Genomic DNA, 19,550 nt, shown 5'->3' on the forward strand with positions numbered 1-19,550 from the left:
GTAATAAATGCTTTTTGTTGTGCCCGTGACCCAGTTGGAGGGGTTTTTAGTAAGCCAAGGGCAAAAATTCTACTTCTAATATGTATTGGGTGTGGTTCTGTGGGGCTACAATAACCTCTCTTTCTAATTCATACCTGGTGCATTGAACCGATTTGACCTATGCCACCCGTGGGGTGGAAAAGCAAACCTTGTACATCTACACCAAAGTTGTAGTTTACACAACGGGCCTTTTTCATACAATAAAGTTTTGACTAAACGTTGATTTGCTGTTCATTATCTGATGCTTCTTGAGTTCTAAGTCCCTAACCACACTCCACCACCCAACACCCTGAATAAGCTTTAGCCTTGCTACCCTTAGAGTCTATCTGTATTTGGGTGTGCTGGTCTTGGTGCTCAGTAATGGTAAAGTCCCAGAAAATCATTGATAAATGGTCGAATTAATTAAAATTGAGCACAGTAACTCCTGATTGCTTTGGTACCCCGAAATAAGTTTCCCAGATCCCCCGTTTCTCATTTTGTGGAACCTGTTTGCATGTTTTTAGAAAGAGATATTTCAGAATTTCTTCTAAAGGTCCTTTGAAACCTTGGAAGGCATGAAGTTGGGACAGAGGGGCTTCTTTATTTATGATCTACCTTCAGGATGTTCAGCACTGTTTAATCACTGGTAAGGAGCACCCACTGATGAATCAGAAGGTGAAGTAAGTGTGATATGACCTATTGATCGGGTCTTAAATGTGGTAAAAGTGGCAAATGATTTCGGTATTGAACAAATCCTGCATTCATTGTCTGGAGCATATTCTTTTACTTTCACCGTTGTCTGCCTTTAAAGGAATGAATGGATAGCAGCTAACATTCTGAAGACTAAGGACATATAATGGGGCATATCAGTGTGGCCTTATCTGAAATTTCTTTCATCAATAATATTGCCACCGTTTCCCTCTAATATGTCAGACTCAGAGTAAAACAATGAACTATGGACTAACAATTCAACTTGGAATTGAGTTTGTAGAAATTATTCAACCATGCTGTTTCCATAACATACACAACAAAAATATATGGCCAGCACTGGCCTCCTGCACAATTATGGAACAGTCAATCACGCTGAGCACACAACAGTCATGTGGGACCTTTGTACCACACTTAAGGGAATTGTCAGTGTAACTTGTTTTCATGGAATAGTATTGGACAGAGTTAGTGAATTTTAGCTTGGTTTTGTATTCAATTCTTTTTATTGAAGCCCCGCAGGCGGGGTTATCTTGTCAGCGACATAAACACAGCGATAAGCCTACAACCCTGCTCAGGCCGGCCGCGTCAGAAGGAATGCACATAAAACTCAGCAGGAACGCATAGTAAGGCATTTGTCAAGCATAGTGGAGTGCCTACAACCCAAAAAAGGGCCGGCCGCGCATTTCTTCACTGTCTGTGATAACTGCATGCTGAACAGTCACTGGCCGTGAACGCTCAGCCCCAAGGGCCAGGTGCAACCTAAGAACAAAAACTAGTGAATTCTTAGGTTAGCTTGGTTTTAACTGGAGGTCTTGATTATGTTTGATTCCGCACCTGTACCAGGAGTAACAAGGTATGCAGTGAGGGTATTTTCGAAAAGTGCCTGGGGAAAATCGAGACAGCGCCAAAAGGAAGTCCTTCTTCAACTGTCACTTTTTGGTTTCATAGAACTGACTTAACATTGTTTTCCTAATGAGGAGAACATCCACATCAATCAAGGAACTCCACAAATGCTGTAATTTCTGTATATTTGAATAAACATGTAGAAAAATGAAATAACACATAATACTAAGACGGACACTGGCAGTGGAAATCCTATATTACAACCAACGAAATCAGAAGTGGTCCACAACGAAGGTACAGTGTGAACTCTAGATTACTGAGGTGTAGTGTTAATTGGATCAAGGTGGTCATTGCTGTGTTGAGAATGCAGTCTGTGCTCCGTGATCCCTTTAACAAATCCCTCGAACTAAACAATATTAAATGTAAACTTAAATTAAGCAAAATTGCACTGATATCCTAACCCAACTAAAGGCAATCATACACACTATTTTCTGCGTAGTTGCGTAGGACTAAACAAGAATGAATTCAACAGACGTTTTTAAAGTGATATTTCTTTTACAAAACCCTTCATGCAACATGTTCAATCATGGCTGCTGTACACTTACTTTGCCATAGTTTGTTGTGGTCACATTCCATTTGCGCACACGGTTGCCATCATAAGCATAGGAGTCAGGGGTATCTCCAACACCTTCCTAATTTGAAAAGAAAAAAAAGCAATTTGTTCAGCTTCCCGGTGGCAGAAGCATTTAAAGGTGTCTGGACCTGATATTGCATGCCTTAAGATAGCTGTGATCTCTAAAGCTCTATTCAGCAATTTTTGTTTTTGGAAAACATACCAAAAGATGACGACAGTTCTGAACACATGCTCTTTGTGGCTGCATTAGTTTGCAGCATTTAACTGTACAGACATCTCAAAACAAACATCTGATAAAACCAACTATACCTAAAATGGTTTCTAAGGGAAACGGGCCCATTGAATTTCAGTTCTTAAGCATGGTAAATAAAAATATGGACTATGGCTGCATGGCTTGAATTCATTTTCGGTTGTCTGTCAATATGTTCCCACAAAGGAGGGGGTCTCTAGGTATGGATAGAAAAAAGCAAGATAGGAAGAAAAGAATAGGGAGAGTAAAGACCAAAGAAAACAGGAAATAAAGAAACAGCAACAGAGTTTGAATGAGAAAAGAAACAATGAAAAGAAAAAGTAAACTGTACAAAACTAAACAGGCGATGAGTATGCCAATAGTTGTAGCTTTTGTATGGTGAACAATTACAGGGTGGACAACAGCAGTGCAATATTCCTGCCATGCATACACAAATACAAACAGGGCAGTAGCAGTGCAAATGTCACCACTCACACAGAGCAAGTATTGCGCAGCAGCATTTCACACTTCCCATACATGCACAGCAGAGGCACACAGGCAGGTGCAGGTTAGTTAATTATCTCATCCTAAGAAATACCATAGTACAGACAGAAGCAGGGAAAGTTTCAATCACAAGCAGCAGTGGTTCAGCACTGACAGCAGCAATCCAAGGCCCCGGACCATTCCACACATGCACAGAGCCCAAGAGGCAGCTGTGCCAACATGACATACGTGACACGAATGTTTATTTGAGGATATATTTAGAAAAACAGGAGCTACACGGCAATGGAGCACATTCATGGTCACGGGACACATGAGGAAAGGAACCCAGGCAGAAGAACGGAGAATAACAGAGGGGCCACCAACCAGAGTGTTACAACTGGAGGAGGTGCTGTTTTACACACACGGTGTTGTTTTATACAAACACACACACAAAACAGTAGTGAAAGAATTCCTCACACAAATACCTGTATACTATGAATCACTAAAAATACTGAAGCTGCTTTGAATAAGCGCAACCATACCTTCTCTTTAACGAACAAGTTACTTACCTTTCGTAATGCATTATCTGGTAGAGACAATATCCAGCTGCAGATTCCTTACCTTTGAATTTCCCAGGCTGGATGGGGAAACTTTTACATGAGTAGTACCCCTGCGTGCTGTAAGGCGGTTGCGTTTGGCTCCATGTGACATCTTTGGCGTCATTAGCGTCAGTTATGATGTCACGGTCCCCTATATAGGCACCACCCAGGCGTGCGGATATCAGTTCCTTTTCACTTTTTCCACGCCAGAAGCACAGTGCAATGAAGTGAACTGATTTGTGTGTATCACAACTAGTGCCCTGAAAAAGGAGCAACCCTAGTCCTATCAAATGAGTCAACATAGCGGGGAGGCATGGGTGGGTCTGTAAGGAATATGCAGCTAGATACGGTCTCTACCAGATCATGCTTTACCAAAGTTAAGTAACTTGTTCGTTTGATAGAGACTTCCAGCTGCAGATTCCTTACCTTTGAATAGACACCCAAGCCATACCATCCTGGTCGCAGGTTGTGGGCAGATTCTCTACATTAAAAAGTCCTGCAGGACCGAACAGGCAAGATGCCCATCCCTGTGGACCTGACTGTCCAGGCAGTAATGCTTGGCAAACGTGTGTAGAGATGCCCATGTTGCTGCCCTGCAGATATCCAGGACTGGGACGTCCCGAGCCAAAGCTGTTGTTGCAGCTTTTCACCTGGTAGAATGGGCCCATAAGCCCTCAGGAGGCTGCTTACTAGCCAGGGTGTAGCACATTTTAATGCAGATCATGACCCAGCGCAACAAGGCCCGTTTTTGCACTGCCCGTCCTTTTTTTGCTCCTACGTAACCCACAAAGAGTTGGTCGTTTACCCGGAACTCTTTTGTGCGGTCAAGGTAGAACGACACCGCTTTTTTGTGGTCCAGACGGTAGAGACGCTCTTCTTCCTTAGAGGGATGCGGGGAAGCAAAAAAGGTGGGCAGCGTGACTGACCGACCCAGATGAAATGGGGTCACCACCTTTGGTAGTAATGAGCCACGGGTGCGAAGCACCACCTTATCCAAAAATGTAATGTAAGCTAGCTCGCATGATAAAGCCTGCAATTCACTCACCCTCCGGGCAGATGTTATAGTCACTAGAAAGGCTGTCTTGATGGTAAGTAGCCGGAGGGGACAATTGTACAATGGCTCAAAGGAAGCACACAAGGTATGCGAGAACCAAATTAAGTTCCAATGTGGTATGATAAAGGGGGTAGGTTCGAACAAATGTGTAGAACGCTGGCTTTGTACATGGTGCATACTTATTTAAGTAATGCACCTTGCACTAATCTAGGCAACCCTTATGGTGATTTAGTTGCCTTTGATAATCATAGAAGGCTCTCGAAGTGGTAGCTGCGGAGAGCAGCCTTCAGGCTGATCTTGAAGGAGTGTTAAGCAGCTTGTTTTACCAGTTTAATCTTCTAGTGTAGGTTAAATGAAAAAGAACCACAGAGTGTGTATATAGAAGTACCTATATTTATTACACAACACTCACTAACACATTGGTACATCTCCTATCTGAAGATATCAACACTATACACAACAATACTTCAAATCCAATAAGGTAAGTGACACAAAATACAGTGGTCTCCAGGGGGTGGCCAAACCATATACTACAAAAGTGCAATGCGAACTGTAAAAGAGGATGGGACTTGGACCAGAAGACTCAGAGGTCCGGGGACAAAAGAAACCACCCACAGTAAGTACCCAGGAGCCCCAAGGAGGCTGTGTGTAGAGTGGGAACACAACCACGTGACCACTGGAAGTCAATGGAGAGGTCATGGTCGCAGTTTTGCAGAAGAAGGCCCCTTCCCAAGGACCCCAAAGAATTCCCTTGGAGGACTAAAGGTTGGAGAGCCACCCCACCCGTGGATGCTCCAGGAACCAGGTTACCTACACCAGGAAGGGCAGGTGCAGAGGGGTGAAGCGACATCAGAAAGCTCAGTCGACAAACAATAGAAGACTTGGAAGAAAAATGCCTCTGTAGAAGGAGGTGAAGAAGTCCGATGGAATCCAATGATTGTTTCTGGAAGTGAAGAACCTGCAAGCCGAGAGGACAGAGTCTATGCCACTCAGGAGTGACCAGAAGGCACAGAAGAGCAATGCCCAATGGTTCAGAAGAGTGGACGGTGGCCTTGCTGCTGCAACTGTGAGGACCAGGTGACGTTGAGGAAGACCAGGAGCCGTGCACAAGCTGTCCCACATCGGATGTCGGTGACTAGGTGGTTGGTGTGCGGAGGGAGTACCAACAAGCCTTAGTAGACGCAACTGGCATGGAGAATGAAGAAGGAGCAACGTTGGGACCAGCAAGGTCCAAGGGACTCACCAACAGCAGGAGAGTCAGAGCAGGCCCCAAGCTAGCAGGGGACCCCACTGAAGCAGGAGAAGACACTCAGGAGGACCCACAGGCTAAAGGCACAGGTGCCACAAGAGAACTTTGGGCAGCTCACTAAGCAAGGCCAACGGTGCAGAAGATCTGGTGAGGACACTAAGCTTAGAGAGAAGAGATGCTGGAGCTTCTTGTAGCCCGAAGATCTCTGGAGTGCAGAGCCAACAAGCCTTGGCAAAGGCAAGTCGACGCGGTGCACAGGGGTTTGGTCCCAGCTGTTCAGACAAGTGATAATGGCCGTAAAACTGCATAAAGGACAGGTCATACCTCAAGGGAGTTGCAGAACTTCCCCCTGTGTGGCTGAGCTTGGGAAGTCGGTAGGATGACAGGAGCCGTAGATGTCAACTTCGTTCCGGTGCATACAGATGCAGGGAAGTGACTCCTTCACACCAAGGGAGATTACTTTGGGTGTCCTTGGTGCCCACAGGTCTGGTGAAGAACCTGGCAGAAGCCTAGACACAGAAGAAAACTTGTAGAACAGCGAGATCAGGAGCAGTAGGAGTCTTCCTTGGTGCGGTCTCAGTTCCAGACGAAGTCCAAGTGTCCAGAAGGTCGAACATGGTTTCAGTCTCGGGTCTTGTCCCGAGAAAAATATGAGGACCTAACCACAGGTAAGCCCTTAAGTATCCTAAGGGAAGGTTTGGAACAACTCAAGGGACCCTCTCAGAGGAGGGGCTAGACAGAGAGGAGGATACTCCCATGTCCTTTGTCCAGTTTCGTGCAGGAGCAGGGACTCCCTGAACAGGCTCAAACTGGAGTATGCAAAGAGGGCACCAATAGCGCACTTCAAATAAGTTTGGTGGCACTGGCAAGCACCCCCACCCCAGTCCAATACACCAAGTCCTATCTAAGAGTTGGCCACACCTTCCTGAAACAGGAAACCTATTGTTCTACCTTCCCCTGCTCAAGCTTGGCTCAGCAGCCGGAGGACAGAATCAGGTCTGTGGTCGGCAATAGCACTAGCTTGCTGGCAGCCCCTGAACTCTGTTACCGGGAGTACAGGGGGTACCCCAAGGGAGCCCCCCAGTACATGGGATATCCACTATATGTATCAAAATGGTTGACCACAATTACAAAGCCTGGAGAATCAAGTCTGGGGTTTGTAGGGGTGTCCTGCTCAAGCAGGGGCACCCTCACACTTATAACCAAGCACCCTTACCTCAGAATTGAAGAGCCTGCCGAAGGGGTGACTTACAGGTTTTAAGTGCAGTGACCTCAGATATAAGGAAACTTATTTCTGTCGCGAGAGGTGCAAGAACCCACTCACATAGGCTGCAATGGCAGGCCAGTAGTCGTAGTTTAAGTGGACTCCCATGGATGGAACATTACATGCTACAGCCCATGGGAGCCCCCTGGTGTACCTATGACCTGTGTACTGCCGTACCATATATTAGGGACCTTCAAGGGTGCACCAGTAGTCAACTGTGGATGTACAGAAGTACTTTCTATGGTCAATGTAGCGACAAAGCACAGTGACGGGGTCCTGATTAGCAGGATCTCAGTCAGACTAGGCCAAAAACATACTGACACCAAGCACAAAGTGGGGGTAACCAGAAAAAAATCAGATCCTACTTTCCTACAATATGTACAAGCCCTTTTAAGAACCGATTTACAATATGGGGATTTCAACACAGAGGGTTGGTCCGGCAGCTGCAAGAATGCGGATAGAGCAGAAAGATCCCCCTTTAGAGTACCTAAAGCAGAGTCCTGCTGGGCAAGTGTAAGAATAAAGAAAAGAATATTAGACAGAGAAGCAGAAAGAGGATCAATAGACCTTTCTGTGCGATATATATATATTTTTTTCCCAAAGGCTGTCATATATAGTCTTAGTGGAGGGTAGCATGACTGCCAAAATAACATTACATACTTCGGGACGAAGGTTGAAAGCTATCAACTGTTGCTGCTCAATCTCCATGCATAGCGGAGCACAGTTGACAGGTTCGGGTGGAGGACCCTCTCCTGCTGCTGCGACAGAAGATTCTCCCGAAGGGGCAGTCTAATCGGAGGATCAATGCTCATACCAATAAACTCTGGATACAAGAATGACTTGACTTAGGCCCAATCTTTCTTGATCTTCTTGAGAACTCTAGGCAGAAGTGGTATAGGCGGAAAGGAATACAGGAGGCCTGAGCTCCACTTACGAAGAAAAGCGTAGCCGGGCAATAGCTGCCTTGGAAACTCCAGCATGCAAAACTGCTGACATTGCGCGTTCTCTTTGGAGGCGAACAGTCCTAACCAAGGATCTCCCCGTTACTGAAAGGGACCTTCCACCACCTCTGACTAGAGACACCATTCATAATGCGCTAGACATAGACAGCTGAGTTAGTCCTCTCTGGCTTTCAGAGAACCTGCCAGCTGTTGAGCCACCAGGATTATGCCCTGATGTTCTAGCAATTTCCAGAGATGCAAGGCCTCCTGATAAAGGGACCAAAACCCCACACCGCCCCGACTTGTTGCAGTACCACATTGCGGTAGTGTTGTCATTGAACATCTGCACTCAGTGGTGAACAACACATATAAGAAGTGGAGGGGCAGGTGGAGGGGGCAGGGAAACTTGGGGGTGGTGGGGCAATAAATGTAAAAAAAAAAAAAGACTTACCTGAACCTACCGGCCGCCTCCCGCCTCATTGTTCTTCTTCCTGGTCCCAGCAGACACAGGGACAGCATCAAAGGCTCACTATGAAATCTCCGCGCTTCTGCAGTGCGGGGATTGGCCTGAGTGGGCTGGTTTAACGCTCGCTCAGGCACAAGGAGTCTGTGCTGTTTCTCCAACCCGGCTGTGTTATACTACTGGGTTGGAGAAACCTAACCGCGCATGTCTGTTTGGCTGGCCTTACACGGCCAGCCAAACAGACATGTGCACTTAGAAAGATCCAACACATTGATGTGGACCTGCGACTCCGCCAGAGACCAGACTCCCCTGATCTCCACCTTGCCCAGATGGCCGCCCCATCCCAGTGGTGACACAACTTTAACTACTGTGAGATCTGATTGGAGAAGATAGGGGGGTTTGCCTCTGATCCAATCGCAGTTTGTCAACAACCACTTCAGATCTTTTGCAGTTCCCTCCGAGATCAGGACCACATCAAAGTGACTACCCTGAGGCTGCACCCACTAGAACTTCTGGGTCCCACTACAAAGCCCACATATACCATCTGGCCAGATTTACCAACATGATGCAGGAAGCCATGAGTCCCAGAAGCCTCAGAGTCATTCTCACCGAAAACTAGGATAGAGACTGAAACATTTGTGTCAGAAGGTCCAAAATGGCCCGCAAAACTTTGTTCTTTCTGGGTATCAGTAAGTAGCGGGAGTAGTAAGCACTGCTTACTTCTGAAATCTGAACCTTTTCTATAGCTCCCTTGGCCGGGACAGCTGTAATTTTCTCCCGGAGTAAGGCTAGAGGATTCTCCGCCAGCCTTTCCTGAGTTGGCGGTCAGGGAGGAGGAAAAGATAGAAAAGGAACAGAATAGCCTTCCTGAATGATCTGCAAGACCCATTTGTCCAATGTTATGGACCTCCAGTGGAGGCGAAGATATTGAATTGTCCCTCGGACCAGAGTAACATGGCCTTGCAGAACCAAACTAGAAATGCTTGGAGGCTGCAGCTGCCGGGAGCTGGGTGGCAGGCTACATCTGGCTACCATTCCAAGGATGGAATTAACCGCGTCCACGTCCTCGTACAGCTTGGGGAGTCTGGGCAGGATAGTGTTTGGGATATGGCTGACTAGGCTGAAAACCTCTTCCATTGCCTAGAAAGGGTTGAAAGCTAGACTGGCCACAAGGTGTAACTGAGATCTGACCGTAGCACGAGATACCTTTAGGCGATCCAAGGCAGAGTCTGCTTTTTCACTAAAAAGAAGAGTCCCCGTCAAAGGGTATGTTCATGAGTTTAGCCTGACATCACCCGAGAAGCCAGATATTCTCAGCCAGCATGGCGCTGTAAGGCCACCGTCAATGAAACTGCTCTACCTCGCGAGCCAGTCATGGCTAAGTCACATTTAATGGAGAATTTTGCTGCATCTCTCCCATCCTTCACTGCCTGGGAGAGCACGGCTCAGGCCTTCTCCGGGACCTGCGGCAGCACTTGCGCAATTGTTTCCCAAAAGGTGTGCGAGAAACAACCCACTAAGCATGCGGTATTCACCAACAGCAATGCCAGGCTGGTAGAAGAAAACATCTTCTTCCAGCCTTTTGGATTCCCTATCCAGAGGAGCGGAAGGGAATGCGCCATGGGACGTTGAAGCCTGTAATACCAAGCTCTCAGGGGTAGGGTGTTTAGCGGAGGAACCTTTGATAGCCCGGTGCAGGTCGATGGTGGCATGCGATTATCCTATTCGCAGCAGCCCCTGTGCGAGGCTTGGACCACATGCCTTGAAGGACTTCTGTCAGCGCTTCATTAAAGGGTAAAAGGGGATCGGAAGAGGAAGCCCCAAGCTGAAGAACCTCAGTCAAGAGATTAGTTCTGACCTGCACAGAGGGCAGCTTTAGGCCAAGGACCTCTGCAGCCCTCCTCCGTAGCCACACTAGGAGGAGAGAGCTAACTAGTATCTGGAGATGTGTCCAGTCCACTAGTGTCTCCAAGATCCTCATACCAGACTAATTGTTCCACAGGACCATTTAGCTGTTGTTCTAAACGGTTCCATGGAACCCTCCCAATCCTCACCCATGCTGAAACTTCCCAAAAATGTACAGGCAACAAAATAGAACCTCTGGGCTCCGTCGGCGGCGGAGTCCACGTCGACCAACGTCAATCCAACTCACAATCATCAGGTATCAGAATGGGGCTGGTGCGGGAGGCATCGCCTTCGGGACTGACGGGAAAGGTCACTGTGGCACGACCGGTGTCGAGCTGGATCCAGAATCGGATCCATTAGACCATACCAGCGCCGGGGCACTCACCGTAGAACCTGGTTGGGCCTTCCTCCATCCCTGCAGGGCCTGATGGTTCACCAGAGGGGTCGGTCCGCTCAAAAACAGAGTGGATGGCCTCGTAGCATTCTTTTATTTGAGTGGGAGTGACTCCGGCTCCTGTAAATGGGGGGAGGCGCGGACTCGAACCTGGCTCTGACTGCGCAGAACCGTGCCTAGAATGTCGATACTCTTTACCAGTCTCGTCGACAGACGAGGTGAAGTCTAAGTCCGTTTGGACTTCTTATTCTTTTCATGCCTCTTCCCTGAGTGATCCCGAGGACTTCGAGTGTGAAGAAGAGGTTTTGGGGCTCCTACAGCGGTCCTGCGACTTCCTCTTCCTCGAACGGCACAGAGGAGTCGTGCTTGACAGTGCCTGCTGGCAGGTCACAAAAAGCTTCAAAGGTCGCTCCCGCATGGCCTTCGGTGCCATGGCCCAGCAATCTGAACACAACTGCTTGTGGTGCCTCAAGCGTGGTAGCACTTGAGGCTCCACGAGCAGATGATGTGGGTGCGATTACCAACATGGTGCGGTGACCGACTCCACGCCGATTGAACCCTGCACGTCTAGATGACATCCTCACCCACACAAGAAAAAAATGTTTGTCGACAAAATATTGAAAAAAGCCTGTCAAAAAGAGACCGAGGGGTAGCTCCTCTCCAGATAAGCGATTAACTGGCATAGAAAGAAAAGAACTGAAGTACGCGGGCCTGGGTGGTGTCTATATAGGTGACAGCTACGTCATAATGGACGCAAACAACGCTGATGTCACGTGGAGCCGAATTGAGCCACCCAACGGCACGAAGGGGTACTGCTCCCACAAAAGTTTCCAGATCCAGGCTGACGCCTGGGAAATTCAACGGTAAGGAACCTGCAGCTAGAAGTCCTTATCAGATCATATGGACTAACACACTATAATCTATGCTGCTTTGGGATTCCCCCCCCCTCAATATTCTGAATGAATGTATTTGACCATTACTATTTGAGACACTGAAGGCAGTCAATCTGCTGCAAAGTCGAGCTTATCTCAAGAATAGGAAATTAGGAAAAGAGGAAAAACTGAATGGTACGCAAAGAGTCTGCTTACATGCCGTCCTGTTATTCTCAGGAGGCGAAGTTGTATACCAGTGAATAACATATTTAGAGGAATGCTGAAAATGAAGCTAATGGAGAAAAACAGAGGTGGAATGGTACCAACGGCTACTGAAAAGAGTAGGATTCTTGCACTGTGCACATTAGCTGGAACTGTACTATCCTAAATGATGCTTGAAGGGAAAGAAAAAAGAAAAAAGACAGAACCCTCAGACGTTATACTCAGATCCACATGTTTCTAACCTTTGAATAAAAGACATATGCAACTTCCTTTGAAATAAACTTTGCCAATCTATCAGAGTAGTTGGAAACTGTATTTCCTCTACCAAAGAGGATATATATCATGGTTGGTCTGTGATAACAAAACAATTGACAGATGACTGTAAACAGTGAGAGTCCGTGAACCTAGACCGGTCACCAAATAAATGTCATTGTTTTGTATAGATGTGAATGACTTCTCCCTCAGATAAATGACCCCCACCATTAATCTGTTTCACACGTGTGGTTTAAATGTCAACTAGAAAAGACATTACAGTCTTGCTTTCCTGGATATTTGGATAATTACAAACGACTACAGATAGAATAACGCTATTACATTACAATACCTTTCATCTGCAGGCATTAGTAGAAAATCTTCAAAGATTGCAGAAAGAGTTTTGGGGTGTAAATATGTTTGTTATTTACAATTGTGCAATGGGAAAGGCACAGTAGGGCCGCAGCAAATTGGTCCGGAGTATCCTTCTGAAACTATGTTAATTTTTTTAAGGGACACATAGTTTAGTATTCAGTCTATCCAGATTGGCTGCAGCTCATTTTGAGTGAAGCTAAGTGGAAGTACATGACATGGTGGGTACCACACTGGGCACATATAAACCCAGGGAAAGTTATTTAGCATTATAGGGAGTCATAACCAAATACAACCTGTCCATTTGGCACAGGGAATCATCCCTGAAAATTAAGAGGGCTGGTACATGACTGTCAGAATTCTGTACAAAGGGCTACGGGGAAATGTCCCAGAGCCCAACCTGCTATGGATCCTGAGCAACTGGACCTATAACCCTTTCAGCAATTGACTCTCTGGGTTAGTATCAACTGACCAATCCAATACTTCCTCAGGATGAGGTAAAAACAGGGGGATGAACACAGGGTTACGACTCAAAATAGATGCAGCAGCAATAAATTATTCTCCAGCCAAATACTCACTTTTGTGAAAAAAGAGAAGTATTTTATTTTTCCGCTACTAACACAAAAGGAAATAAGACATTCACAAACAACCACACCGTCCCCTCTAAGATCAGAGCTCTAGTGTTTCTTAGGTAATTCTGGGTGACCTTCTGCCACCTCGTTCTAGCAAATGAGGTTATTCCACATTCCCTACAGGTAATATTCCAGGGAAAGCCCCACTAGTAGTCCGAGTCTCAGAGTCCACTCCGACTCTGTATCCAAGGCAAAAGTGTCCCAGCGACATCAAGCAAGCAAGTTCACCGGGGCTAACTGGCAAGATGTTGGTCTTACCCACAACTGCAGGATTGGAGCATCCAGACTCCCAGAGTGCACACTCTCTGCAGGCACCAGAGTGGCAGAGGCTAATCAGATGAGTTCACTGCACATGGCCCAGGCAGGCAGCACTCAACGATCCCAGAGTTCCTCATACACGGTCACACTCCTGCAGTGACCAGAGGTTCCTTGAAGTTCCTACTGGCAGTGTAAGCCTTTTAGTCCATCTCTCGGTGGAGAGTAGGTGGTTTGAAGTTCCTGATGCTGGTTCCAGGGCAGGTGCGTAGGTGGTCCCACCACAGTCTCACTCCTTCAGTGATGCTCCTGGTCAGGTCGCACTTCTTGCTAATTCTGATGACCTACCTCTAGCATTTGGGGTCACCATACCTCTACTGCACATGGGCACCAATCCGATCGGCAAAGCAGATGCCTGCATAGTGGCATCCGAGGTTGACCGCTCTTAAACATGCAAGGGCAATGGCCAACTCCACACATCAATCTGTCCACAGCAGCCCCTCTGCCATATGGGGTCGCGGAGTCTTCCCAGTACACTGGTTCTGGCCTGATCAGCACACCGATGGTGGTAGTTCACGTTGCGGCAGCCCCTCCAGGCATTGGTATTGCAGATGCCTCAATACACACGAGCTTCAGCCCGATCGGTAAAGAGATATCCATGCCTCACTTCACGGCGGCCCTCCCATGGCATACGGGGATCGCGGACCTTGTCCTGCACACGGGTAACAACCTTATAGGTGCAGCTGTTTCCTCATACCTCGGTCAGGGAATCCGTGTGACCTGATTCCCCACTCGACCTTATTCCCTTCAATGCTTTTCTCTTCCTCACAGGGCACACTGGTCTTGGCAAGCAGGCAGATGCTGGTGCTGCAAGCCAGATGGTCTTGGTTTCCCTGGGAGATGTCCCCTGACCCAGCAGGGAGACTAGCAGCCCTTGGCCCGCAGTCTTGGTCAAAGGCAGAAGTCTTGCAGAGCCTCACCTCCTCATACAGCCAGACTGACTGCTACACAGTTGTCAACTTTTGGGGTTTCAAGCTCCTCTTCTTATAGTCCATTTCCAGACCCAAATGTGATTTAGAGTAGGAGTCTTTGAAGTTTATGTTGGGGGTCTTCTCCCTTTAAGGTGCTCACTCCTCTGCCCTCTCTTCCTCTTCAAAGCAGTCTGTCACAGCAGGAGCGACGCCAAAGCTTATGGCCTCACAACACTCGCACCATTCTAAGGCAGGAGGTGGGTGGACGAGTGCCAGCAATTTTCCTGACTGAGAAGTAGTGTCGGAGTTACACAGCTGGGCCTCGTGAATCGATGCTCTCAGATTGCCAGTGGTAATGTGCAGGGACGGCCTAAATCGCAGGCCCACTCAGTGGTGCGAAGTTGGCCGGCATTAGGCTGGTGCAGCTTGTGCCTCAGGTAAGGGTGGGGCCTGCTTCCTGCACATACACTCATCACTTGCCACTGGCTTCTGTCCTCCATATACCCTCCGATTGCCTGCCTTTGGGCATTTGACTTTGCCATTCACTTTATTTTGTGTTGCTTGCTGTTTTATGGTTGCTGTTTGTTCGCTGTTTGCCTGCCAACACTGCTGGTTAACTGGTTCTCTCAGTTACAAGTTTGGATCGGTGGAGCAGACCCACTTGATCATGTAATTTCTTAGCAGTGGAGACAGCAGCAAGCACAATAAAGCATGTTGTAGGAGAAGTACTCCCACTATTTGGTCACATCTTAAGGCATATTGGGCAAATTTGGGCAAAATGGGCATTGCCAGGACAACTTTGTTCCTGTTGAGCAGACTGGTTTTCGTAAAAACTGTGGAACCTTAGATGATATTACTGTCCTTTAAACATGGATTGAAAAGTACCCTATGGGTAGGGCATGGCTTTATATTCCGCCTTTTTCAATTTCTCCACAGCGTTCGATAGGGTGGACCGTGGGACGCTGTGGAGGAAATTGGTTGCACGGGGGCTACCTGCTCACTTGCTTAGATTGATCATTGCTCTGCAGTCTTCCACTTGGACTCAGGTTCTGATGAGAGGGAACCAGGGTCTGGCCAGCAAAGTTGAGACATTGAATGGGTTGAAGCAGGGGTGCTTACTTGCGCCCCTCCTTTTCTGAATTGTTGGTGAGCTGATTGAGGTCCTCTTGCGACTCCTGTACCTCTAGCCTGGCGGTCTTCTTTGATTCCAGTAGGCTCCCCTGCTTGCTCAGAGCATGCTTTGACTCTACTGTGCTTGGTGAGTCCCTTGGACCTTGCTGGTCCCAACACTGCACCTTCTTCGTTTTCCTCATCTGTTGCTGCTGCAAAGGCAGATGGTAACTAAGATGGCCGCGAGGAGGGAGTAAGATGGGCGAGCTCCGGGTCAAGGGATCACTGTTGGTGTAAATCCCGACCGGAGCGACCCCAGTGCAACCCCCCCCCCCCCGATTCATTGAAGCCGGCTACCTACGGCTGCCCCCAGGACACAGAAAAACCGTAGGACGGGGCAACCTGACCCGTCGAGAAGGAGCGGCGTGAAGGACGCAAGAGTCCTCACGGTCTCCTGGTCGGTCCCTGCTCCGGAGCGCCGCCCCGCACCCCCAACCCGCAAACAGCGAATGCCCCCCTCTCTTACCTGGGGGTGAGACAGCAACGAGGAGGGGTGAGGCAGCGACGAGGAGGCGGCTAGAGACGGCTCCACCGGGACACCCGGGAGCGGTGCAGAACCGCAAGTGAAAGTGCCCCCAGGCAGTGGAAACGTAGCGACGCCTCCGCAACACCTAGGCGCCGCAGCTGGGCATAGGCGAGAGGCGGCTGACCTCACGCTCAAAAGACGGACCTCGCGCCGGTCCCGACAACCATCACCGGCTGGGCTGCCTGGCCCCAAGATGGCCGACCGCCAATAACCACAATCCTTTAAAAGCCACAGGTGAGCCTAAAACCGGAAAAAGCCCCCCGCTCCACGCTGCCTCAGCGAGCGGTCTCTAGGGGCACCACACTGGGGCGCCTCCCCATGCCCCCAACGCTAATACATATCACTCGCTCTCATACAGGGCTGCCTGACCTTAAGATGGCCGCCACCCGGGACATCACTGTACCAAAGAAAATGGTCCTGATTCTCCCGTTCTAACACTACTCTTGGACCTGATTCAACCTCAATATATGAGCAGGGCTCATGGACCTGCTCTACCCATTTCAGACTCTTTTACCAGCTCAAAGACTTTAATTCTGGTAAGATAAGTCCACTCAGGTCAGCTAACTGACCAGGGAAACCGGGCTGACAAAGACACTAACATCAGCGTATTTATCTCTCCCAGCCTAGGGACCTCAGAGGCCCCAAGTGACAGTGCCTCCCCCAGTACCCGCAGTAGACCAACCACTTACTAGATTCAACTGGCCTCTTCCTCCAAGGGGCTAACCCCCCTACTGCACTGGACAGCCCTCCCCTCGTGAACACCGACCACACCCCGCGCAACCATCCCCGTGACACTATTCCCCCTGCGCATCCCCGCTACCTCTACCACGCTTCTACCTCTACACCGATCCTACCCCTCTCCTACCCCGGAGATCTCGCCTCCCCCTCAGCCCAGCTAAGATGCCACCGACCGCACAACCAGACACGCATCTCTGCCCCTCCTCTAATCACCTCTCTCCTCAAGGACAGAACACCTTCGCTATAACATTCCCACGCAGCCTCTCCTTCAAAGCAAAAAAACGCTTCAAACAGAATATAATTAGGCTACACCCCGAAACGCTAGTTGTTGACACTTACCACTGCACAACCAGAGGACAGAGGAAAATAAACCTCATTTTCCACACCATCTTTTACTCATCCCTCCCGTCTCCAAAACCACCTTCACCGAACACAATCGCAAACTAACCATCGCCCCTCTGATCCAACAATCTCTGACCGGAGACATCTCCATCACCATCTACGAGAACGGCACCATTCTAATTCAGGCGAAAGACGAGAACCTAGAGTTCTTCGACTCTCTCTTCCCCACACTCAAGATGGCTACTATCCATTACCCCCACAAAATCACCCCCTCCCCACCTATTAGCTCCGTACAAACTCCCAGTCCACAGGGCATGTCCCCGCCACCCCGACAGCCCCTCACTACTCTACTTAGTCACTCCACCAATCAGAGGTCACAATCAGCCCCAGCCCCCCCTATTTCCCAACTCCCGTCCTCCACTCCACACTCCCAACCTCCCACTACTCAGCCATCCTCTCATCCCCAAAGGACCTCCAACCCCCCTCTCCCAAGCTCCCAAAACACCCCTAGCTACCAATCCTCCACCCTTAGAGATCCACCCCAGTTTCCCCAACCTTCCTTGCTCTCCCACTCTACCAAACCCATGTTCTCTCCCTCCCCAGCTCCCCCTTTCCCCCTACCCCCGTCCTTCCCCCCCATCACTCCCTAACTTCAAGTATTCAGCCCCCTACTCATCCCCAAAGGACCCCCACCCCCCCCTCACCCCAGTTCCCAAACCACTACTAGCTCTCAGCCCCTTCCCCGTAGAGATCCTCCCCTCCTCTCCCCCTCACCCGAGATGGCGCATCGCCTCGACCTTATTGAGGCGCAGAACGCGACCCTGATCCTAGGCCTGAAGGAAACCCTATCCGCCCTAGGGAATCTCCAGATGCCCTCCCCTCCGTCACCTCCACTCCACATCCCTCCTCCTCCCCCAGGAATGACTATCCCAACACCATCCGGGTTCACCCACACCCAGGTTCCCTGCCTCCTCGCACTAAGGGCCTGACGGAACCACGAACAAACATTCCCAGAAGAATGACAAACTATCTCTCCCCCCAGGAAGTGAGCGCACTCGTCGCTCGTACTCGTACGAACTCCCCCCGAACCAGTCAGCCCAGGCCCCACTCACGAACTCGACTCTCACCTCTTCGATACAAGTCATCACCGGAGTAGGTAGAAACCCCCCCCCCCCCCGTAGAGCCACTAGACCTCCACCGTTTCTTTCCTCCATACCCAGAGCCAAGCCTGACAAGATAAAAGCGAAAGATGACCCCCCCCATGAACTGTATGCTTATCAACAGCCGGTCCGCAGTCAAACATGCAACGGAAATAGCCGAAGCGATCGTCTCCCATGACCTGGATGTAGCCTTCATCACGGAAACATGGCTAAACACCTTATCTCTCCCCATTCTGGACATGCTGGTCCCACCCGGTTTCTCAATCATCCGCAAAGCAGGCCCCCACACAAAGGTGGGGGCATAGCAATTATCCACAAAAATGACCTCTCCATCTCCGAAGCTCCCTCCGGCCTGTACAGTTCCTTTGAGTGCCTGTCGGTCAACATCAAATCTCAATGTCAGAGCTCACGTCAATGCCATCTCCTATACCATCCCCCAGGCAAATCCAACGAATTTAGAACTCAACTGTCGGATCTCATCACCCAATCAGCTCTTAACAGCGACGACAATCTAATTCTAGGCGACCTCAACCTCAGATGGAATGAATCCAATAACCCGCTGATTCAATCTCTCAACTCCCTTCTGCAAGCCAACGATCTGATCCAACACTGCTCAGAGGAAACGCACTACAGAGGAGCGACCCTGGATGCCATCATTGCGAACAAAAATGCAATCTCGATTGATCACATCATCGCGGTGGACTGGTCAGACCACCACATCATTCTCTTTCATATTATTCAGCTGGCCCTATCCCTCCCACCCACCCAAGCCCCCCCTAAGTGGGTCAGGAACACTTCCAGAATCCCCCAAGACAAGCTAGAAGAAGGTCTCAGCTCACTCCTCCCGAACACGAAGGAGTCCCTCTCAACCTCAGATCTCACCTCGCTCTACCATTCCAACCTCAAGCTCGCCCTGGATCAGCTGGCACCTCTGAAACTAAAAAAACCCAGAAGCATCCCCTCCAGGTCTTGGTTCTCGACTGACATTAATGTGGAAAGAAGACATTTAAGATCCTTGGAAAGAACCAGGAGGACCAACCCTACCGCCCTCCATCGGGACCAACTCAAGACAGCTAGCAAAAACTATTATACCCACATCAAGAGCAAAAAGTCATCCTTCTTCTGCTCCGCCCTAGACAATGCCAAAAACCGCCCCAAAGAACTCTTCGACATCATCAGAAAGCAAACTTCCATCCCTAAGGCAGCCAACTTAGTAGCATCCAAGACCCTGTGCGAAAACTTTGCAAGTTTCTT

The 19,550-nt window shown here is 49.0% G+C and overlaps 1 protein-coding gene across 3 annotated transcripts in view; it reads right to left on the bottom strand.

Moving 5' to 3' along the window:
- RNF123 (ring finger protein 123) overlaps positions 1-19,550 on the bottom strand; it is a 1,600,675-nt gene that overhangs the window by 1,346,522 nt on the left and 234,603 nt on the right. For all 3 annotated transcript variants that reach the window (XM_078661207.1, XM_078661208.1, XM_078661206.1), the window contains exon 8: positions 2,175-2,261. In XM_078661207.1, the coding sequence (XP_078517333.1) occupies positions 2,175-2,261 (87 nt within the window). The remainder of the gene's footprint in view (positions 1-2,174; positions 2,262-19,550) is intronic.

This window comes from Lissotriton helveticus, chromosome 9 (assembly GCF_964261635.1).
Source record: "Lissotriton helveticus chromosome 9, aLisHel1.1, whole genome shotgun sequence".
NCBI classification, from domain to species: domain Eukaryota; kingdom Metazoa; phylum Chordata; class Amphibia; order Caudata; family Salamandridae; genus Lissotriton; species Lissotriton helveticus.